The sequence below is a fragment of the Mesocricetus auratus genome, unplaced genomic scaffold (genome assembly GCF_017639785.1).
Source record: "Mesocricetus auratus isolate SY011 unplaced genomic scaffold, BCM_Maur_2.0 Super-Scaffold_15014, whole genome shotgun sequence".
Taxonomy (NCBI): Eukaryota; Metazoa; Chordata; class Mammalia; order Rodentia; family Cricetidae; genus Mesocricetus; species Mesocricetus auratus.
The window spans coordinates 43338283-43362496 of record NW_024429186.1 but is presented as its reverse complement, the minus strand read 5'-3'; the positions used below and the strand labels follow the sequence as shown (position 1 = coordinate 43362496).

General features: G+C 38.0%; 1 protein-coding gene across 1 annotated transcript in view; it reads left to right on the top strand.

Moving 5' to 3' along the window:
• The window catches only part of Mnat1 (MNAT1 component of CDK activating kinase), a 158587-nt gene extending 136451 nt beyond the window's left edge, over positions 1 to 22136 (top strand). Inside the window, exon 8 of the mRNA XM_040742941.1 lies at positions 21694 to 22136. Within this exon, the coding sequence (XP_040598875.1) occupies positions 21694 to 21814 (121 nt within the window). The 3' untranslated portion in view covers positions 21815 to 22136. The remainder of the gene's footprint in view (positions 1 to 21693) is intronic.
• The last annotated feature ends 2078 nt before the right edge of the window (positions 22137 to 24214 follow it).

Here is a 24214-nt window from a genome sequence, read left to right as displayed (position 1 = left end):
TTTTTGAGACATTTCTCTGTGTAGCCCTGGCTGACCTAGAACTCGTTATGTAGACTAGGCTGGCCTCAAACTCAGAGATCAGCTTGCCTTTGCCTCTTGAGAAAAGTACGCTGTCTCTGAATTTCTCAGTATCTTTACTTCTTGCCTTTGCCTGCTGAGATTAAATGTGTGCATCACCACACCCAGCTGATTTTGTTGATCTTTTTAAAGAACTAACTTTGATCTCATTGATAACTATTGTGTTCTCTTTTTCATTCATGTTCATTAATTATTTCTTGCCTTATGCCAACTTTGGGATTAATTTGCTCTTCTTTTAAAATTTCTTAGTAATATTGTGTTGCTGCTTGTCTTTTATTCTTTGCTCTTACTCTTTGGAGGCCTGCCACCCAGCACCCAAATAAATCACACACAGAATTTTTATTCTTTCTTATAAATGCCCAACCTTAACTTGGCTTATTTCTTGCCAGTTTTTCTTAAATTATCTTGTCTACCTTTTGCCTATGGGCTTTCTCCTTTTCTTACTTCTGCATATCTTACTCTGTGGCTGGCTGGGTGGCTGTAGCTGGCCCCTAGCATCCTCTTCTCTTTGCTTCTCTTGTTCCTTCCTTCCTCTCCTCTCAGATTTCTTCTCTTATTCTCTCTGTCTGACAGCCACACCTACCCTTGCTCCTGTCTCACTATTGGCCTTTCAGCTCTTTATTAGAGCATCAGGCGTTTTAGACAGGCAAAGTAACACAGCTGCTTTACATAAACAAAAGCAACACATCTTTACATTGTTAAACAAATGTTCCAGAGCATAAATAAATGTAACACACTGTAAAATAATATTTATATTAAATATAGGATTACTGCCATAATTTTCTATTTTCTACTGTCTTCATAAAAAACTTTTGGGCCCATTATTCATTTTTAAGAGTATGTTTTTAAGCCTCTACATACTTGTGAGTTTTCATTTATTTCTAGCTTCATCCACTATGGTTGGAAAAGATGCCTTGTGTGAGGTCAGTCTTGTTTTGTGACCTCACGTACACTGTTTCTTAGAGAGTGCGCCATACATGCATGAGAAGTATGCATTCTCCCAGTGCTGCTTCCCAGACAATGACAACAGTCGGCTCTGCTTTCTCAAACCAGAAGCTGCGACCACACACTGGTTTCTCAACCGCAAAGCTAGGGAAGATATGAGACAATGGCAAACAAGAATGCCCATAGCTCCTCTAACATTTAAAAGTGCCTTTAAATATGATAGATTTCCAGAAGTCTGAGACTTTCTGTTTGGCTAGTTTTCAGTTTTACGTTGGAAGGATAGGAGTTCAGAGAGAGCTGCGTCCACCACTCCTCTGACTCACTTGAAATGATTTTGTTTTATTTTGATAAGGCCACTTGGCATGCAGTTTCTTCTTTGATGTTTTAGGAGCAGCTGAAGTAGTGATTCTATAGGTTTGGTTCTGTGTCAGATCTCTTGAGTGCACTTGTTTTGCTTAACTAAAACTGTATGCCCATTTACTAGCTACTGTCTATCTCCCCTCTCTTCTGTTCACTTAAAATTTCAAATGTTCATCTGTTACATCCATGTGTATGTGTGCATATGCATATGTGCATCACACATGCCACAGCACATTTGCAGAGGTCAGAAGGCGAGTGGGAGTCAGCTCTCTCCTCCCACGGTCTGTAGTCTAGAAACTGAAGTCAGCTCCTTAGACTTGGTGGCAAGTGCCTTTACTCACTGAGCCATCTCTCTGGTCCCTCATTTCTTCACTTTTGTAATCATACACTTATGTTCTATGACCAAGGTTCTGTAATTACTTTATGGATAGTTTGGCTCAGGTTTCTGTTAGCCTCTCCCTGTCATCAGAGGTGACAGTATCTTGAGCAAATCTTCTTTGAGCTTTGACTTACTGTTTGCAATTGAAAATGTTTTCCTTTACTCCTTTCATTCCTTCCTGGATTCTTATCAAGATGAAACAAGAACATACATATGAAAGTACTTTGTAGAGCTAACCTGATGATCTAATCTTCCCACATCTTATCAGTGCCTTACATTTGTTTGTCAATTAAATACGAGTGAGACACTAAGAGCCAGTAAGTAGTAATAAGATAAAATGAAAGCTTTCTGAATCTGTTCACTCTGTTCCACATGGGTTGTGGTGGGTTGTGGTCACAGGAGAATGTGCAGATCTTTGAGAACTCTCTGCAGGGAAGAGTGAGATGAGAATAAACCAGGGGAAAGCTACATTGTTAAACATTTTTCAGCCTTTCCCAATTAAAATTGCCAGTTGTAGTCTTAAACATTTTCTACCTACAATATTAAAACAAATGTATTTAAAAGCTTATTTTCTTTCTTAAGAAATCATGCTTCTGCTATGCTACACATACATAAATTTCCCTATTCTTGGTACAAGACCCAAGGATATTCTGTTGGCTGTCTGAAAGTATTGTTTTTTATTGGAGAACACAGTGGTAATGGAGAGAGGGGTGGAATCATTTTTGTGTATAGTTATTTTCTATTATAGTATATTGTTGCTTTTGTAATTTAAGTCTTGTTACTTTGTAAATTAAAGATATGAACGGCTATACAGGAAAAATATATCCCTACATTTCTGTTAAGCCCTACATAGTGTGCCATTTCTATGTCTATGTTAGGCAATGTTGAAACACATTATATAATTATTGCTATATTGTAGCCATCAGCACTTAACTATCTTGATTGTTTTAAACATTATTATTTCTAGAAATACAAAATTAGCACACAGACATACTTTGCCAACTATCTTGCATGACCATCCCAAACCAGTATTAATGTTTTAGATTACAGAGATTAGGATATAAAAAACCATGCTCATAGCACATTTATTCATTTATTTTTTTTCATTCATTCACTCATGGGGGGGGCAGGGATCTTGGGTGTGCCCATGCCCTGGCACACCTGTCAAGATCTTAGGACTAGTTTCAGGAGTAAGTTTTCACTTTCCACCTTGTAGGGAGAGACCCACTCTTGTTTTTCCTGAGGCTGTGCTGCTTAAGTGCACATCTGGGTGGTTCTTCTGTCTCCACCTCCTATCTTGCTGTTGGTGCGGGGATCACAGACATAGAAAGGATCTCACTATGTAGCCCTGGATGGCCTGCTAAGTGTGAGATCCAAGGCTTGCATCACTGCACCAGGCCCTACATCTGGCTTCTCATGTGGGTTCTGGGAATCTAACGCACATCGTCATATCTGTGCAGCTAGCACTTTTACACTCTGAGCCATCTCCCAGGTCAAAACCCATGCTCTTATTTCTTGTGTTGAGTATACTTAAAATTTTTACATCTATTTAGTGTGTGCATATGTACATGCCATGCTGTGTGAGTGTATGTGCTTACACATGTGCATACTTATGTACATGACACATTGTATTTGTGGTCAGTGGACAACTTTTGGTAGTTGGTCCTCTTTTTGTGCCATGAGGATTCAAGGGCTTAAAGTTAAGTCATCACGCTAGTGGCAGGCATCTTTACCCGTTGAACCACCTTTCTGACCCCATTTGTCTTATTCTTTTATTTACTGGCCCAAGTTGTTATGAGAAGCTTTTTCTTTGAGAGGATGCCTTCCCCGCCAGCCTGGTTCTAGAGCCGCATCAGTCCCAAATAAACACACAGGAGGCTATATTAATTATGAAGCTGTTGGCCTTGCTTGTTTCTTACTGGCTAGCTCTGACTTAAGTAATTACCCCATAATTGTTAATCTAAGTATTTCTCTTACCGGAGAATGGTTCCGGGCTTCCTACCCCCATGGCATTACATCTTGACTCTCTTGTGTTTCTCCTTCCCAGAGTCCTCCTGGACTCCTAGTCCCTCCTATCTAGATTCCCTGTAGGCCAGACAGTGCTTTATTGACAAATAACAGGCAAATAACAGGACTTCCCCAACACCAAGTATAATTGTAGAAATAATAATATGCATAGTAGTTTATTATAATGTTTATAGTGGGTTTTTATTTTCAGGTTTAAACTGAAAATTGTCCTGTGATTCTGTCATTCAGTCCAAAACTGAAATGCATATACAAAAAAATGCAACAGACAGCAGTATGCTGTTCCAGTGTACAAGAAATGTTGATTAGGGCATGTTAAACTATTTTAAAACTACTAAAGGTGACAGATATATTTTATTGAAATAGATCTAAGATGATTGGTTAAATCACTGAACATGTATATCTATCTTTTAGTTTAGAGGATGCATTGGTTTGTACCAATAAAATTCCATAAAATAAGCCTTAAAAGTTCTGGTAAGCAAGCACTTTAATTTTTGTTTCTATAACTCTTGGCTTTCTATGTGAAATTATCACTGGTTTTCTGGCTAGTTCTGAAAATGACTTTATGTCATTTCATAGAAGAAAAAAAAAAGGAATAATGATGGCTCCAAGGAGTGTTCCTGCAAACATAACTATTAAAGAGATTTAAACCTTTGTTCACTCTGAGGAAATAAATGCATAGAAAATTCTTACTGTAAATATGATTGTAGCAGTTTCCCAAAGCCAATAAAGTAAGTAAATGGTCAGCTAATGAAAAATTCAGTCAGTGTAAGTAAGTAACTGATGTGAAGAGGTGAATCAGCTTCAGAGCTGCTAAGACCATCATGGAGGCCCAAGGACTTTCACTCAAGTCACAGTGCTCTAATTTCTTGAACAAGGTCAACTTTAATAATAAGACTATTTCCCAGACCACAGCCCCTAACTCTGTTCAGAATGGTTTTCTTGAGAATGCAGCATTCCCCCAGACTTCTCAGGTTTTTAAGACATCATGTCATGTAGCCCAGACTGGCCTCTGGCTCACTCTGTAATCCAGGTTATTCTTAAACTCCTGGTCCTCTTGTCTCGGCCTCCCAAGAGCCGGGATTGTAGGCATGAACCACTGTACCTGATGCTGTTTGTCTATTCAGTCTATAATGTATCCTAAGCATCTTTACAATGATAGAGGGGCAGAGGGTAATTTTTATCTCTGTCCAGAGCTCTTTGTTAGGGAAAATATGGGCTTAATATGAAAAATTCTAATGATACGTATTTTCCTGGTTTTATTTGTAATAAATTCAGGTATAAAATAATTCCTTGTGGGAAATAGTGCAATATGTGTCCATACCTGAGTCCGAGTAAGTTGGTCCTTTTCCTGTGACCACAAGAAAGGCATAGGTCATTGGGAAAAGGGTCCATTCTAAAATTTCTGTATAAGCAACCATCTTTTTTTTTCTTTATGAATCACAATCAGATGAATAAAGGTCAAATGTACCACTGTTAACTCATTTTTGTCTGTTTTTGGAGACAGTGTCACTACTTATCTTCCATGGCCCTTGTTGTTATTTAACTAGGGATATTGCAACATTCAATTAGTCTCCATCTCTACTCTGTTAGAACCTTTCCATTACAATTTAAGTGTATTCAAACTTTACCTTGAAACAGCATGCTTACTTCACCCACTGGGATCTTTCTCTACTGCCTTTTCTCCCTTATTCATGCAAAACTACTAAAAGAAGTCCTGTGTTTTTAATTTCCATTCCCTTATTTCTGTTTCATCCATCAGTATAATTTCTGTTGCTTGGATATGATTTTGCTAATTGATTTTCTTTTTTGCATTTCCTTCTTTTTTCTTCTACTTTCCCTCCCTCCCTCCCTCTCTCCCTCTCCACCTTCCCTCTCCCTTATTTGGGGTGTTTTTGAGGCAAAATCTCTCTGTGTTCCCCTGGCTGTCCTAGAACTCACTATATAGACCAAACAAACCTTGAAACACAGAGATTTGCCTGCCTCTGCCTCCCAAGTGTTGGGGTTAAAGGCATGTTCCCCTGTAGCGAGCCACCGGTGATGTTCGTGTGGCTATGGCTCTAACAATACTTCACAATGATCTGAGGAAAAGAGCTAAGGATGTAAATAAAGACAAAGACAGCAGCTTATTCTTACAAGGGGAATGGTGTTTTAAACCAGGGTGGAGCCTTATATACCAAAGGCAGGTATGGTGGAAAAACACCAAGGTCAGAAGCCTACATTCCCAGGGCCCTCTGGCAAAGGATGGGCCAAAAACAGGAATCAGCATTTAGACAGTAAGGATGGACAGAAAACAGGAACTTGCATGCAGGCCTTACTGGGAGGAGGGGACGAGAAGTGTTGCTAAAAGCTCCTAGTCATGATTGGTCACAGACCCCCATGGGGGAAGGGTGTAACATTCCACCATGCCTTGTCACCATTGACTTTATAATTATAAAATTTTGTGGTAAGTTGTGGTCTTTATTTTACCTCTAGTCATAATTTTGGCATTATTGTCCTGTATCAAATGGCTGAAGCTACATGCACTCATATTTGTGTCTTTGGCTTTATTCCATTGGTTTTTTTGTCTCTTTTTGAGCTAGTACCATGTTATTTTTATTACAGTGGCTCTGTAGTGTATCTTGGGGTCTTGAATGTTAGTCAGTCCAGCATTGCTCTTTTTGCTCATGATTATTTTGGCTTTGTAGGGTCATTTGTGATTTCACTTGAATTTGAGGATAGTGAGTATTTTTTTTTCTTGTTCTCATTTCTATGAAGAATGAGATGAGAGTTTTTGCTATTGGGTTGCACTGAATCTATAAGTGAATTATGGTAGAATGGTTATTTACAATGTTAATTCTACCAGTTCATGAGCATGGGTTGTTGATGGGGGTTGTCCTTCTGTATATATGTTTCTCTTATTGGTTGATGAATAAAACACTGATTAGCTAATTGGCCAGGCAGAAGTATAGCAGGGCTAGGAATGAGGAGAATGCTCAGAAATGTAGGTAGAAGGAGTAGCCATGTAGGCTGCCAAATGACTAACAGGTCCAGACCCTTCTCCTTTAAGATAAGACCATGTGGAAATACTTAGATTAATAGAAATGGGTTAATAATTAAGACAGAGCTAATCAATAAGAAGTCCAAGTCACCGACCAACAGTTTCATAATTAATATAAGTCTTTGTGTGTTTATTTGGGGCAAAATGGCTGTAAGAACCTCTGCAACAGGTTGTCTTTCTATTTCCTAGTTTCTTTCCTTTTTTCTTCAGAGATTTAAAGTTTTCATTGTAGAAGTCTTTCATCTCCCCAGTTAGGCTTTTTTATTATTATATTTGAGGCTACTGTGAATGAGGGTGTATCTGTGATCTCCTCTGTATGTTTGTTGTTGATGTACAGAAAACTATTGATTTTACAAATTGATTCTGTATTGGCCTATTGACCATTTCTTAGAAAATTTGTGGTATAATTTTTGAATCCCTTACATATAATATCATATGATCTGCAGATAATTCTTTGTTTTTCTTCCTGATTTCCTTCTTTTGCCTGATTGTTCCAATTGGCACTTCAAGTGCAATATTGAAAATGAGTACAGATAGTAGATATCCCTGTCTTTTTCATGACTTCAGTGTGATTACTATAAGCTTTTCTGCATTTAGGATGATGTTGGCTGTAGGTTTCTTATATAGCTTTTATTATGTTGATATATGTTCCTGCTAGTCTTATTGTTTCTAGAGCTTTTATCATGAGGGCATGTTGGATTTTGTCAAAGACCTTTTCAGCATCTATTGAGATGATTATGTGATTTTTGTCTTTAAGTTCATTTATGTGGCTTATTATATTTATTGATTTGAGTATGTTGTACCATTCCTCCATCTTCAGGATAAAGCCATAGTAGATAATCCTTTTGATGGATGTCAGTATTCAGTTTGCAAGTATTTTTATTGAGAGGTTTTTAATCTATGTTTATTGTGGATATTGAACTGTGTTTTTCATTTGTTGTTGTCTTTACCTGGTTTGGGCATTAGAGTGATACAACTAGAAGGAATTTGGGAGCATTCCTTCTCTTTCTATATTTTTTAATAGTTTAAGAAGGACTAGCTTTGAAAGTCTGGTAGAATCTTTCCATGAATCCATCTGGTCCTGAACTTTTTTTAATTGAAAGCTTTTTATTACTGTTTCAGTTTCCTCATTTGTTATGGGTCCATTTAGATTGTTGATAGCTTCTTGGTTTAATTTTTGTGGCTTATCTGATACTAGAAATTTATCCATTTCCTTTAGGTTTTTCCAACTTAACAAAGTACATGAAATATTCCCTTATAATATTCTAAATTTCTTTGCTAGCTGTTGTAATGATGTTTTCCCATCCATATCTGTTCATTTGGGTCCTCTCTCTCTCTCTCTCTCTCTCTCTCTCTCTCTCTCTCTCTCTCTCTCTCTCTCTCTCTCTCTCTCTCTCTCTCGTTAATTGGGCCAAGAGTCTGTCATTCTTGTTTATCTCCTTGAAGAACCAGCATTTAGATTCATTGGTTCTTTGTATTATTTTGTTTCTGTTTCATTACTTCAGCTCTGGTTTTTATATTCTTGGTGTCTACTGGGTTTGGGTTTTGTTTGTCTTTTTTTTCCAAAGTTTTGAATTGCACCATTAAGTCATTCATTTGTGTTTTTTCTAATTTTTTTAATGTAGAAACAGCTATAAATTTCCATAATAGGACTGCTTTCAGTGTGTCTCAAAGGTTTTGTTATGTTGTGCTTCCATTTTAATTTGTTCTGGGAAAATTTTCTCTCTTTATTTCTTTTTGACCCATTCATCATTCAGTAATGAATTGTTTAACCTCCATGAGTTTGTGGCCCAAGATGTGCTTTTGGGGGCTGTAGAGATGGCTCAGTGGTTAAGGATGTTCTCTGTTTGGAGAAGATTTTGCGGGCCTCTGGGTAGAATTAGGTGTCTGGGTAGAGTAGTCTATAATCTATTCATTCCAGTTAGTGTATGATGTCACTTAATTCTGATGGTTCTCTGTTAGTTTTTTTGCTCAGATATCCATCTTTTAGAAAGTATGGCATTGGAATCACCTACTATTAGTAGATTTATGTTAATCTATGCTTTTAATTCCACCAGAACACTTTTTATGAAATTGTGTGTACCAGAGTTTGGTAAGTATATATTTAGGATAGTAACTTGGCTAATGGTTCTCTTTATTAGAATGAAATACCCTTGTATATCTCGTCTGATAGGTTTTAATCTGAAATTCATTTTGTTAGCTAGTAGGTCAGCAATGCCTGCTTGCTCTCTGGTCTAGATTGTGTGGTTGGGGTCTGTTGTCCCTCCTTACACTCAAAGGCGGTGCCTGTCTTTAAAGCCACAATTCTTATAGATCGCAGATAGATGGAGTTTGTTTCCTCATTCATTCAACCAGCCTATGTCTTTTGACTGGAGAATTGAGACTGTTAATATTTAAGGTTATATTAAAAGGTATGTGTTAGTTACAGTTATTGTGTTGTTGAATTTTGCTGTTGATGTTTGTGCTCTCAGTGGTACTTTGTGTTTCAGTAATTATAGTTTTATTTTTCTTTTTATGGTTTCTTGGCAATCAATGTTCATTCCTCTTTTCAGCCCAAAATATCACTTCCTGTGTTTTCTTTAGGTTTGTTCTGTTGGATGTGAATTTTTTTTTAGGTGTTCATATCATAGGAAGTTTTTCTTTCTCCTTCAAATACAGAATATAGTACATTAGTCTATGTTGGCTATGATGGCCTTTTGGGACTTGGAATGTATTTCTCCACACTCTTTTGGCTCTCAGATAAATCAGCTGTTATTGTGATGGATTTCCTTTACATGTGACTTGTGTTTTTTTCTCTTGCAGCTTTCAACATTCTTTTTTGTTTATTTGGTATTTTAACTATGATAATGCTGCAGGGAGTTTCTTTTCTGGTCTTGTCTATTTGGTGTTTTTGTATCTGTACAAGTATGTCTTTCCTTAATTTGGGGGACATTTTCTTTTGTGTTGAAGATCTGCTCTATGCCATTAACCACATCTTTGTCTATAGATAGAAAGTTTGGTCTTTTCATGGTGTTGAACTTTTCCAGTATTTTTAAAATTCTTTTCATTTTCTTTGCTTATTTTGTTTAGATCCTCTGCTTTATCTTTGAGTCCTAGTGTTCTGTCTTCTGCTTGATCCATTCTATTTTTTAAGGGTTTCCCTTAAGTTTTCTAGTTATGTAATTAGGTTTTTCAATTCGGTCTTCATTTTGGCCTGAGTGTTCTTAAACTCCTTGAATTCTCTCTCTCTCTCTCTCTCTCTCTCTCTCTCTCTCTCTCTCTCTCTCTCTCTCTCTCTCTCTCTCTCTCTCTCTCTCTCTCTCTCTCTCCCCCTCTTCCACTCCCTCCCTCCCTTTTTTTGAAAACTCTGTAGACTAGGCTGGCCTCTGCCTGAGTACTGGGATTAAAGGTATGTGACCACATCACCTGGAGCTTAGGGAATGCTCATTGGTAAGCATTTCTATAGCACTGATGGGTTCAGATGAGGTGATTTTTCATGTTGTTTGTATTTTTGTGATGAGATAATGGGCATTGAAGTTCCTTTATTCTGTGTCTGTTATCAAAAGAGCCAGTTGGGGTAGAACATAGGATGTGCCGGCCAGTTTAGGCCTAAATATTGGGTGTGGCTTAGGTAGAATAAAATCAGATGGATGAAGGTCAATGGGCTGGTGTGCAGGGTTTGTGTCCTCATCTAAGCCTGGAGTTTGGTGGTAGATTTGAGAGACAAGGAGGGTGCATTGAGGGCAGAATCAGGTAGACTCACCTCCCAGGTCCTGGTGGAAGCCTAGAGTTTGGGAATGGTGCAGGCAGAGGTGACCAGATGGGGCACTGGTTTGGGACATAGAATAGATACGGGGGGCATTGGGAAGGGTACACAGAAGGGAAGACCAGGCAAACTCACCCGGCTAGGCCATGGTAAAGACAGTGGAGAATCTAACTGGCAGAAGGATTCAGTAACATGTAATTCAAAAGTAGAATTCAAGGAACTAGTAGTTTTTATTTCTTTTAACATTTTAGAGTATGGAATAAAGAATCTACATTTTAAACTACAAGACATCTATAATGTATTGAAGCACATTCTGTAGAATCAGAATTTTAAAATTCACGATTTAGATGCTTCTGTTGCTTTCTATTGCTGTGATAAAGAGCGTGGCCGAAAGCAGCTTGAAAAGGAAAGGCTATTCATCCAGATTGCAACCCATCGTGAAGGGAAGTAAAACAGAAGCTCAATGCAGACCTGGAGGCTGGATTTGAAACAGAGGCCGTGGAGAAGGGAAGCTGCTTACTAGTTGTTCATCATGGCTCATACAGCTTCCTTTCTTATACAATCCAGGGCCACCTATCTGGGGACGGCACCACCCACAGTGGACTGGGCCCTCCCACATCAAGAAAATGTATAATCTGACGGAGACATTTTTTTTGGTTGAAGTTCCTCTTCCCAGATGACTCTTGCTTGTGTCAAGTTGACAGAAAGAATTAACCAGCACAGATGGAAAAGTCATATGGAACTTATTAGAGTCTGCTTTAAAAATATTATAGTAACATGTGCATTGCCAGAAAAAAATGTAATCTGAAAACAAAATAGAGCACTAAAAATCATGGTATAATTTTTAAAATAAGAGGAAATTATTTTCTTTACACATCAAAATTTTGTTTCAAATGATATTTAACCAATGAAGTGACTAGTCTGTTTACACACCCTGCTTCAGCAAAGCTTACGTTAGCACACCATATCTGATACTAGGCAGAGATTTCTTTTCCCCTAAGTGATGTTGTGGTTTTGTTTTTGGAAGAAGGCAAGTTTTCTATGGGTGTTAAGTATTAAAGTCTTGTCTTCATCAAACTACAACACTTACATTTGTTATGCATTCAGCTGGCTCTTTTGCAGCTTTTTCAGATTTTTCTATCATCGCTGTTTTGGGGGGCGGGGCTAGCTATTTTAGGAACTTGGTTTTAATTGCTAAAAGAAATAGAGTTGTTAAGAGTAAACATCATTTATTTTCTTTGCTTATATTCCTTTCCTTATTTTCCATTGATTTCTCTAAGTTGTTGACATCAAAAGATGGCAGAGCTAGGAGAGGGTGCTGTGAAGGGAAGACTGATCTCTCCCTTTGGTCGTGTCTAGTCCTGCCTGGATTTCTTGTCTGTCTTTGCATTCATAGTTGTATCATATCGTGCCATGCAATTTTAGTTTAAAAATTTAAAGGCAGCTAGTTCAGCTTACAATACAGAATAAATTAAAGTCCAGAGGGTTTTTGAATTTGTTTAAGAAAATGTATTTACATTTTGAAGAATTGTAATTTTGCACTGCATTTCATGTCTTTATCAGGGGTGCCCCCTGATTTCTAGAAGCCTTCCTGTCTTCTTTAGTGTTGATGGGCAGCCTGACCTCCATTTACTCCACTCCTGCTTCTTCTCTGGCTTCACAGTTTCTGGTGATAACTTTTCTTACTCTTGTTTTAATGTGTCAGCTGTGTATCATGTCCATAATTTATGTCTGCATCTTTGGTAACCAAAGCCCTGATGTGTTGTTTTATAAACTAGCTAAAAAAGGATGATCCTTTAAAAATATTTTTACTCTTTGTGAATACATAGGTGCAGTCAATGTATTTTGCTCACATTTATCCCTAGCTCTCCTAACTTTTTCCATATCCACTCTCCTAGTTCCCACCCCTCCTAACTTCATGACTTTTTTTTTAATAGCCCACTGAGTCCAATTTGTGCTGCCTATGGGTGGGGTGCATCAGCTGAGCATGGTGTGTCTGTCAGGGACCGTACTCTTAAAACAAACAAACAACCCACAGACTCCCTTCACTAGCAGCCATCGGCTGTCATTAGCTCTTCCGGTAGGGGAGGGGAAGGGGATTATGTCCCTTCTCCTCCTCCATGCAGGAAAGTTGACAGCCTTTGTCTTGTGCAGACAACCCCAGCTGCCCTGAGTTCATGAGGACACCAGCCCTCTTATGTCCAGAGACACTATTTGTCCTGCTCCTCCATGCTTCTGGTTCTTGAGATCTTTCTGCTCCTTGTTTGATGATGTTCTCTGAGCTTTGTGGAGAGGGATTATGAGCAGAGCAGACTTCTGTCCAAGGCTTCACACCTGGACCAGTTGTGAGTTTCTGTGTTAACACCACCCACGGCACAAGGACACTTCTCTGATGAGGACCGAGAAGTGTACTAATCTATGAATATAGACATAGCATTTAAAGGGTGGTTTGATACTATGTGCATTTAACAAGATAATAGTAAGACCTATGACTCCCCACTCATGGATTCATGGTATAATAGTACCAAGCATGTGTTTCTTTCTGTGGAGTAGGCCTTAAATCCAATCAGCAAATAGTCACTTGCCCGCATAACATCCATGTGACTATTGTGCCCGGGGCCTAACTGTCTGGTGATTAGTGTAACTTTTAGGCTTCATAATTGGGTAAGACTATTGATTACTCTCCCCTCCCACCTCCCCACTCACTGGGGCATATTTAATAGTACCTCTGCTATTAGCAAAGCCAGGTAGCAGTGAGGAATCCTTCCAGTCAGGGCTAATTTGATTTTTTTTCTTGACCAAAAAAGTATTGCTATCTTCAACAATAAGGACTTACCATCAAGTTCTGGTAGGCATCCAAGAGCAATGGTAACTCTGTGTTATCTGGGGGAGGGTGTTTCTGGAGCACCCTTGAACAATTTTAGAGTAAGTGTCCCACATCTGACCCTAGGCTTTTTATTTTGGTAACCCGTGGCTTCTGGGAGGAGCATTGCCCTGTATGTAGGATAATTCCAATTAAGTAAGTGTGTGTGTGTAAGTGTAAGAGAGAGACAGAGGCACAGAGAGAAGGTTTTTTTTTTTTTTTTGGTTTTTTTTTTTTTTTTTTTTTTTTGGTTTTACGAGACAGGGTTTCTCTGTGTTGTTTTGGAGGCTGTCTGTCCAGCCCGGCCTCAAACTCACAGAGATCCGCCTGCCTCTGCCTCCCGAGTGCTGGGATTAAAGGCGTGCGCCACCACTGTATGGTTTTAATATATATTTAGCATTATCCTCCCCCATGCCCCTCTCCACTTAGTTTTCTCTTCCCTTTATTCCCTTTACCCAAGCAGCTTGCTAGTATATAACATTTACACATAGTCATGTACACAAGAGAGGTAGAGATAAAAGTGCTTCGTGAATTTAGAGAAGTAGTAATTCTACCCAGATAACCAAGAGGCAGTTTAGCCTGAAAGAGTTGCTGAGTATTTTGAACAATAGAATACAGAGGGTAACAGGAAAAGACTATATTACTTCTGCCATCCAGCGTTAATAGAGGCTATTCTATAAGTCTCTAACGTTAATATCTAGATTTCTGTTTCTCTTGCTGTTTTTGTTACCTCTTAAGTTTCTTGTGGAGTCACCTCTGTCCCCTTTGTCCTGTTCTTCCTGTGGGAAGCGTCCTTGCTGAAACAGCTTGTTAATGGGGCTTTCACATGGACTTTTACTTTTTATCTTTATGTTTTTAAACTCTATTATATAACTTGTCATTTGCACTGCTTGTTTTTTTTAAGTAAAGACTTTGTATTGATTTTTTAAATGGCTATTTTTCCATATTGTTTGTTCCTTTCTCACCTTATGATGTGTTTTTCTTTATCTCTTTTAACATTAAATACTCTTTCAGATTGTTCTCTGCCCTTTGGTTCTAGTTGTATGTCTTGTCATTCATATTCATTATATCTTGTGTTTTTTTCATTACTATGAGTAACATTGCTTTTGTTTTTTTCTGTGAACCCCTTTTAGTGGGAGTAGTTTTCCATAGACCTTGGGTATGGATTTAGACATTCCCATTTGCTTCTGCCAGAATTCTGTGAGCTTTCCTGAATCTGGACTGTTTGTTCTTAATTCTTGGAGATGAAGCAGCCTCAGCTGTTGTTTTCACACCTGCCCAAGGTTTCCTGGGAAACCTTATGTCTTGTGACTGCCTCTAGCTGGTGAGTGTGTATTTTCTACAACTGGCTTCTCAGATCAGACAAGAGTTTATAGAGATAGGTTATGTGCAAAGCCAAAGCCAGTCCCAGTGTCTTCCCTCTGTAGGCCTAAGGCCTATCTTCTGTCCCCGCTGTGGAGGGTGAATGTTGTCCATAATGTTTAGAAAGCCATACCTCAGCTAGGAAGTTAATTGCCTTTATTTTGACTTCTAGTATAATTTCTGGTACCTGAAAGATTTCTTTTAAGATTATTTTACTTAGGAACTAGAGAGATGGTTAAAACCTTGTATTGCTATTGCAGAAGACCACGAGTTCAGTTCACGGCAGCCATTATTGGTAGTGCATAATCAGTAACTCAGCTCCAGAATTAATACCCTCTTCTGGCATCTGTGGGCACTCCCATATACATAATTCAAAATAACTTTTAAAGATTACTTGATTTGTTGTTTTTATAGTCATTTCTGTGTGGGGGCAGGCACGCTGGTCTTATTCGTTCAGAACTGAGTGGCTGACATTTGAACTGTAATGTTGTTATAGAGAAGTCACTCTAACTATTCCAAGACAGGAAGGGAGATGTCCTGAGTAAGGGTATGGAAGGGGAAGTTATGAGGCTTTAACAGAGAAAAACAGAAAACTTCCTGATTGACCCTGGCTTTACTTCAGGGTAGTGGAGATGATTAATGGTAAATATGTTCAGAAATGTGAATTGGAGTCGAGTATAACAGACAATGAATGGTAGACTGAGGAGTTTGGAGCTGATTCTTCATAGAGCCTGGAGCCAATTATTGTCTTCTTATACATGAGAGTCACATAGTCCTTTGTCCAGAGAAGAATCATTTAGTAACCATGAAAAGACTGAAATGGAGTGTGCATAATGTGAATCAGTTCTGACACTGTTAAGTAGTTCATGAATGATGATGAAGGCCCTGTGCAGTGCTGCACACCTGTAATCCAGCATTTGGGAAGCTGAGACAGGAGGATCGTGTCCAAGGCAGCTTACAGAAGGAAGAGTTTATTTGGCTTACTTTCTATCATACATACATTATATACATAAATAAAATTTCATTATACATACACACATGTATGTATATATGTGTATGTATATGTGATAGTTTTATATATATATGTCATAGTTTCATTTATAAATTAGGTAGAGTAAAAATTATGCAATAACTAATAAGGAAATACAACAATACAATAATGTTCTTTAATCAAAGAATAGCCTCTCAAAATATAATTTTTGTTCTTGAGAGCACAAGGATTATTCATTCTGTACATTATATAAGGAAGGCTATATATGGCTTTATCATAAGTCCTTGAACTTTTGCAACTGTCCCATGTTCTATGGCCTGGTGCTTCCTTTGCACACTTCATTTCAAAGGTTAAGTCACTACCTTATTTACATTCCGACCGTTTCTCCTTACTCTTAACCCACATATCATTCACTGCCAGCATTGTATCTTATTTCAGATCGTGACTATCTTTGTTTTGTTATTTATGCTTAGTTTTATTGTTTTGTTCTATTTTTAAGATGTAGCCCAGAATAGCTGGTCTGGAACTCATGATAGAAAGCTTTATTTGTATGAGAGAAAGTTTTATGTATCTTATGTTTGGATACAGTTCTGTCTACAGTTTCAAGTTGGAGATCTTATACTAAAATTAGCCAAAGAAGTAATGATTTGTTTTCTGAATAAATACCTTCTGATTTTATGAAGTATTTTCAATATTTCTCAAAAATCATTTGGTCTGTTGGCTATTGTGTATATTCCTGACCTTATCCAAATTTATTTTATAGTGCCTGTTTTAATTACTTTTCTGTTACTGTGATAAAACACCATGACTGTGCAGCTTATAGAGGAATAATTTATTTGGCTTGTGGTTTAAGGATAGAAATTCATCATGGTGGGGAGGCATGGGAGCAGATGGCTGTCTCAGCTCCCTAAATGCTGGAATTGCAGGTGTGCAGTACCACACGGGGCCTTTATCATCATTCATAGACTACTGTTGATAGTGTCAGAACTGATTCACAGCGAGAATTTGGGCATTGTGGCACGTGAGTGGTAAATCCTAGTGTGTATGTGAATATCATATGGTCTTTAATCTCCAGATCTAAGCCTTTCTGTTCAGATGGCCTAAACATCTGGCACAAGTGCTCTTGGTTCCTGAGTATGTTGGTATAAATGTGAAACTGCTTTACTATTTAGCTTATTCACCTTGCATCCTCATTCACTGGCTAGACCAGTAAAGAGTAACATGATAAGTATCCGTGGAAGTCATTTCCGTTCATTTTGTATTGTTGTTTGGAGTTCATGAAGCCACATGTTTTTCTAATCAAACTACCTGTAGAATTATGGCCAGTATCTGAATCATAGTACCATCCCCATTTATCTTAGCTCATATAATTATCCATTCATTGTTATTCTGTTGTTGTGATTAGGCTAGCACATGTTAAGTGAAAATTTAATTTTTAGAATATCTTATTTTAATAGTAGTTGTCTGAATACACTATTGCTCAGGGTTTTTAATTATTTTTGTGAATGTCCTTCATGTGTGTGTATGTGGTCTTCATTTCCACATGTAGAGGCCAATGATCTACCTCCTTTGAAACAGGTCTCACATTGGCATGGCTCACCAATTAAGCCAGGCTGGCCAAACAGTGAGCCATGTATCCTCCTGTCTTTCCTAGCACAGGGATTATAAGTATGGGCCACCACACCTGTCTTTTTTATATATGTGTCAGGAATTGACTCAGGTCCTCAGCTTGTATAGCAAGCACTTTACCGACAGTTACCTTCCTGGTTCAATAAAAATATTCTGTAGCCATGCCTAAATATTTTCATGGAGGTAGTGTAGTGCATGGGATTGAAACAAGGGCCTTGAACATGTTAGTCAAGTATTCTACCAACAAGTAACCCTAGCCCATGGGATGGAAAATCCTTACACTTCTAAGAGCTCTTAGTCTTGACAGTGGGAACACAGAACTGCATGGGGCAGGTCTGTTTAATGCACAATAGCATCAAATACAAACTTTAAATGCGTTCCCTGCAGCTTGGCATTGTGCAATGAGCCTGTAGACAGGAAGATCACTTGATCTCGGCAGTTTGAGGCCAGCCCTAGGAATGTGGGCAGACTATGTCTCAAAACTCAAAGCATGGGGAAAGCTCACCCTGTTTGTGAAAAGCAAGTCCCATTCTGTAGGATTCCCTGCCTTTCTAACTTGGAGCCCACTCTGAGTATAATTCTTCACAGGACTGGCAATTTTTAAAAAAGCAGCTAACGTGAACTCTAAAACTTGTAGGTTATTCGGAGCTGCCATGCTCCAGGGGTTGTCACAAAGAGGCTCTGACTGGTGTTTCTCTTAGTGTTGATTCCCTCTGACCCTTCCTGAGAGCGTGGTTTGAGTAGCACCAAAAGGAACAGAGTACAGGCTGTCTGCCAGTGGTCACTGCAGGCTTTTAAGGGAATGGAAATAGTCAGAGTAATCTCAGAGTCTCTGTGTCAGGACCTGAGGAAATGAAGTCTTTCTGAAGAAAAGTGAAAATTATACCACCTACTGGGAAATAAAAGCTACTAAAAATGCTAATCGAAGTCCAGGACAACCACAAGTCTAATGTCCAACTCGTTTCTTCTCTGAGGTCCACTGTTCTTTTTCTTCATCCTTCTCCAGAGTCCGCTAGTGATTTTGATGCATAGTGGCAAAGGAAGGCCACTTTAGGCAGAGAGCGTAAGCTAATGTTCAAGGTGTCCTTTGTATAAGAATTATACATGTATAAGAATTACGTGGTTTTGAAAACATACCGTTATGCTTTATTAAGAAAATAATGATTTTTTAAAAACCTGAATTTGGTCTGTTTTCAGTAAAACTAATGATATGTTATCAAAAAAACCCCACACTGGTTTCTACCTATAGGATTTATACATCATGAAAAGCAGAAATAGATGTCTTGGTGTTGGCTAAGTAGAGCTGCTATGTCCAGGCCCCAAAGCTTGACTTCTGGAAATGAATTTGCCTAAGATACTTTCCTCGTTTTGTTACATAAATTATACATAAAATTATGCTGACCTCTGTGGTAACCCAAAGAGATGTCATTTTAATGATTATAGAAGAATAAGCATAGGTGTGGAATAAGGTGGAAAAGTAGACGAAAACTAAATTCTTGACGTCCGGTTTCAATGTGGCAGATCCTTAAATACTTTGGCATACCACAATAATTAAAGGGTTTAAACAGTGAATTAAAACACCTAGAAACAAAATCCTACAACTGAATAGTAAGAATGAACTATATTTTTAAATGGAATCAATACGGATTGCCTTGGTTCAAATATTTTGAAACACTTAACAGTAAAAGTTACATAAAGCCCTGGAGATCAAAAAGAGCAATATAAGTAGGGAAGATTCTGAAAGGCCTTAGTCCCAGACATGTTTAATATAAATGGTTGGAGAAGGGAAATGTATTTTCTTCAGTGCTATGCAAAGAAATTTTAATTGACTTATTTTGGCAGTGAGAATCATACAACTTACCATTAATAACTCAAATTTAACAATATTTGCTCATTGCTTTGGATTATGACTGTTCAAGAAGTACTATTTTTCAAACACTAATTAATCATTTTAGATAAACTTTTAAAAAATGCATTTATGGCCTCAATGAGTATGACTGTTTATTACATTTTCCTTATAAAAGCTGAACTGTTTTATATACTCTTTATGGAAACAGTGCACAGTCATAAATTAGAAGATGCAACTGTTTTAGGTATTTTACTGGGCCTGCGTTTGCCTGCCAGCAGTGCAGCTGTTTCGGGTTTCTCAGCATAACATATAAAAAGCTGTATGCACCCTGCAAGTTTATACTGAACTTGCCAAGCCAGAAATGGTGTGACTCAACTTTCCCAGAAGCGAGCCAGACCAAATGCAATGAATCAATAGTTAGCTGCACATTGGTTTTTATTACAACTGTGAAAAGCAATTCCATTTGTGATAGTCATTCTCTGACTGTTGACAAATACTGTGGTGCTTGTATTCTGCTGGGTGTCAGCTACATGGAACCAGAGCTCCACCCTTCTTTTGAGGATCTGAGGAGAGGAAGGTGTCATCAGCTGGTCAGAATAGAATATTTAAATTCAATTTTGCCTATAAAACTATTAACTATTTGTGTGATTATCATTATCATAGAGTTTACAGTGATCGGAGTTGAGTTTTATGTTCTGAGGTAACTCACCACTTACCTTTTTTCTTCATTAGTAGGAATCCTTTTTGGTTTCTTGTTTGTTTGTTTTGGGCTTTTGTGACAGGGTCTCACTTTGTACCTCTGACTAGCCCTGAGCTTGCAATGTAGACCATGCTGGCCTTGAACTCAGAGAGTGCATCTCTGAGGTACACTGCCTTTGCCTCCTGAGTGCTGGAATTAAAAGTATGCACCACCAAACCTAGTCCTATCCATCAAAATCTTAACAGCTGGCATTGTATTGTGCTCTGGGAGGGCACTAAGAAAATAACTTTGTAGTCATGTGGTAGATTTAATGAATTCTTGTTTAATTCCTGTGAGACCTTAGACTCTACCAGGAATTCATCAGTGACATTTAATGATATTAGTTACCGAAGTAGGATGCATTCTTGAAGATGTATATGATGACATAATCAATATTTTATCCCTTAAATTTTTCACTTATATACAATTCATGAGATATTATAGTTATATGTAATATGTATAATTATATTACATAGAATATCCATTATTAGTGTTCTATATAACTTATATATAAGTTTTGAGTATGCTATAAATATACTACCCAAATAATTACAGATTGTTGCTCAATAAACTCTCATTTTTCCTTTGACTTTCACCCTTGGCAGAAAAGCAAAGATTTGAGTTAAGACCATTATTTGTGTAATGTGTAAATTATTGCCAGTTCCAAGAGCTTGGCCTGTTTCATTTTGACAACTTCTTTTATTTGGTCCCTCAAATTGCCATATGTATTTTAATCATGCAAACTTATTATATATAAACACGAACAAAAACCCTGCCTTGCTATTTTTTAGAAATAAGAAGTTGTTCATGCGTTAAGATCTTGACACAGGAAGTTTGAATGAATGAGTAGAAAGGGTTCCAAGCTATTAAAGCGCCCTGCTCCCTGACTTACCCATTTGTCATACCTGCAATTCTGAAAGTGGCGGAAGCAGCTTCGTTTCCAGGGACGGTGTGGTTTCCTACAGAGGCATTAAAGCAAGGCTGGAAATACTCGTTTTCCTGCAGTGGTGATGGCCATGCTGACAAGTCATTCGTCTGGTCCAATTGTCTTTTTTTTTTTTTTTTTTTAGGCCTGTTTTGTCTGTTTTTATGAAGGCAGGAATTCTTCATCAGTACAAAGACTGTGAAATTGAAGAAACGTTGTTATTCTATCTTTTGAAATCAGTTCAAAATTCTCCTATACCTACTCTCAGATTTCTTGCACATGTCATTTCTAAGGTTTCTTTTCCTGCAAGGAAGGAGACAGTAAGCTTTGGGGATACTGGGGTGATTTTGAACTATTGTGTACTCCCTTCCCTGCCCCTTTTGTTTTCAGTATTAAAGGGTTTGCTTGAAAATGCCTTTGTAAAACTGTTAGTAGCATAATGGTGTGTTTATTAAGAGCATACCATAAAGGACAGCAGCCAACGAAACAAATCAGCACTGGAAATTGTGAAACAGTGACCGTTTTAACATTTCATCAAAAGGTACTAGTTAGAAGCCTTCAGAACTGTTACTAGACTTCACTGTCCTTTGTAGCTGAGTAGTAGTTAGACACCCCATATATGGAGTAGTGGTTCATTTATAAATGCCTGAACAACTCAACCTCAGAATTCCTTTTAAACTTGGGATCAGTTTTGCATTTGCTTTGTAAAATGTCACCGACTTAACGTGTTTTTCACATGGTACACTTTCTTGTTTTCTTTTAGGTATTTAAACCATGTCCGAGCTGCCTCTCCACAGGACCTTGCTGGTGGATATACTTCTTCTCTCGCTTGTCACAGAGCGCTACAAGATGCATTCAGTGGGCTCTTCTGGCAGCCCAGATAAACCTGTGTTTTCTCATTTATAAGATTTGAATACTGGAGCCAAACTAAGGGGCTTGAAAGTAAAGAGATTTGTAAAATGCCGGCATACACAGCTGCAAGACTGCATCACCTCTGGCTGCTGTGTCCAGGTGTTTATTACAGTCTGAACCAAGCTGAGAAATACGTTGCATGTAGATTTCTGGAAGAGCTTTATTTTCTACTTCTGTTCTTCAGAGAGGATTGAAGCATTGCACCTCATCTGACAGGAAAGGAATAAATGATTTCCCTATGTATGGAGTTGACAGACATAAAAATTTTTTTAAATAAAGCTTGACTTTATGGTACATTTTGTGGTTTTTCTCTTCTTATGAGTGTTTTTCTGGAACATATTTCCAAATGCCTTTTTTTATTATAACATTTAGTGTTAATATCCAAGTCTATATTTTTCTTATAAAACTTATGCTTTTTTTTTTTGTAATGTCTTCTTAATAGTGGTCCAGGCAAGTGGATATATTCCTTCCTACCAGTAGGCTGTATCAAGTAAAGCCTGACCTGTGATGATGACTCTTCCTCAGCAGTAAGAAACTCAGGACCTGTTTTGTGCAGTGCAAAGTGAGGCAAACCTAATGTGGTTCCCAGCTGTGAATTCCACTCATGATAAACCAGAGCCCAGCATTAACCCGTTTTAATGACAAATTCAAAGAAGTAAGCTAATAAAATTTAATACTTCAATGCCACCTTTCACTGCCAATGTGAGCTCATTTTATGATGAGATGTTGAGACTGGAAAAGGCACCACTTAAGTGAAATTTCTCTGTGCATAAATTGTAGACTGATGTAGTTTTCCACCAAAACTTCAAGTGGTTTTATTGTACTCATGATTTTGCTTAGCTCCAGCCTTGAGTGAATCTGTTATGTAGAACCCTGGATGAGCAACATAGTTTTTCAAGAAAATTAAAGGGTTGTCTATCAAATCTCTGCCACAACAGATGCTAATTTTATGGGTGGAGAGTTAAATAAATCAAGACTTGTGGTTACATTAGAGTATAATAGCCATCTGTATAGGTGCCATCTTATTTTACTAAGTGGGGATTCATCTCAGTGCGTCTTGTGGCACCCCACTTCTTTGCTGGTTGTTACAACACTTCTCATCTTAGATAAATGAGAAAACTAAGACATTGAATAAGCCAAGGTTATATATGTAAATCAGTAAAGAGTTAGAATTAGACCATAGGTTAGTTCTTAATCCAAATCCAGTTCTGACCACTCTCCAGTGCATATTATATCCTTATATTAACTTTTTGCTAATTGAGAATTCATGCTTTTAAATCCCATCTGTAAATCTGATGAAAGAAATGGCACAATGAACCTATGATTAGGACTTCACTACACTTGTGTGCAGAAATTAATGTACCTAAAGGTAATGAACTCATTAATAAATGTTTAATAAATGTTTCAAAGGTTTTCAAGCTTTGTTTTGCATCTGCCTTAGAAATCCTTACTTGATTCTGTTAGGTAAATGAAATAAAGATCATGTTAGTAAGCAATGGGAATATCTGAAATTAAATCTTGTAATTATTTCTCAGCCTCCCAGGGAGATCCAACTAGAGGTAGTGCACAGTCTTTCATCTATGTAAGTATCTATTCTGTAATACTAGTACTGAAAGAAACATTGTACAACATTTGTGTCAGGTACTGTACTTCCTCCCTCTCCCTCTCCTTTTCCCTCTCCCTGTCTGTAGAGAGGGAGCAGCCTTATATACAGGCTTACAGCACAGTGGAAAAACCCCAGATGGAAGACAGCTATTCACAGCGACCCTATGGGGTCTGGGGCTGGGGGCCCAACACACCTTAAAACAGAGCCTAGATTACAACCCAAGTGGTGAGGCTTCAGTTCCTCATGCCACCCAACCATACAATCATTTCATTGCTATTTCATAACTGTAATGTTGGTACTGTTATGGATCTTAATGTAAATATATGTTTTCTGATGGTCTCAGGTGACCCCTGTGAAAAGGTCATGGGGCACCTCAAGGGGATCTCGACCTGCAGGCTGAGAACCTCTGCTCCAGAGGTAAAAGACTAGAAATATCAGCTGTGATAAAGCCAGTAATTACTCTTTAGGAAGACTTCCAGAAGTTTTACAGAACAAGTGTCTAACTTCTATGTGGGATATAAATGATGTCAACGGATGATCTTGTTGATATTCCGAGAGTTCTCAAGATCATTATATAGAAAATGACTCTTACTAACTGCATTGCTTTAAGCAAAAATAATGGTCTGGAATGCACGTGCATCATAAGACGCCTTGGTGGTGGGCCTGAATCATGTGACTCAGGAAGGAGCTCATAAGAGCTCCTAGGAGTTGCTGTGGGCTGTCGGTACCACATACTGCATTTAAAATCCAAATAGGTGGCAGAAAA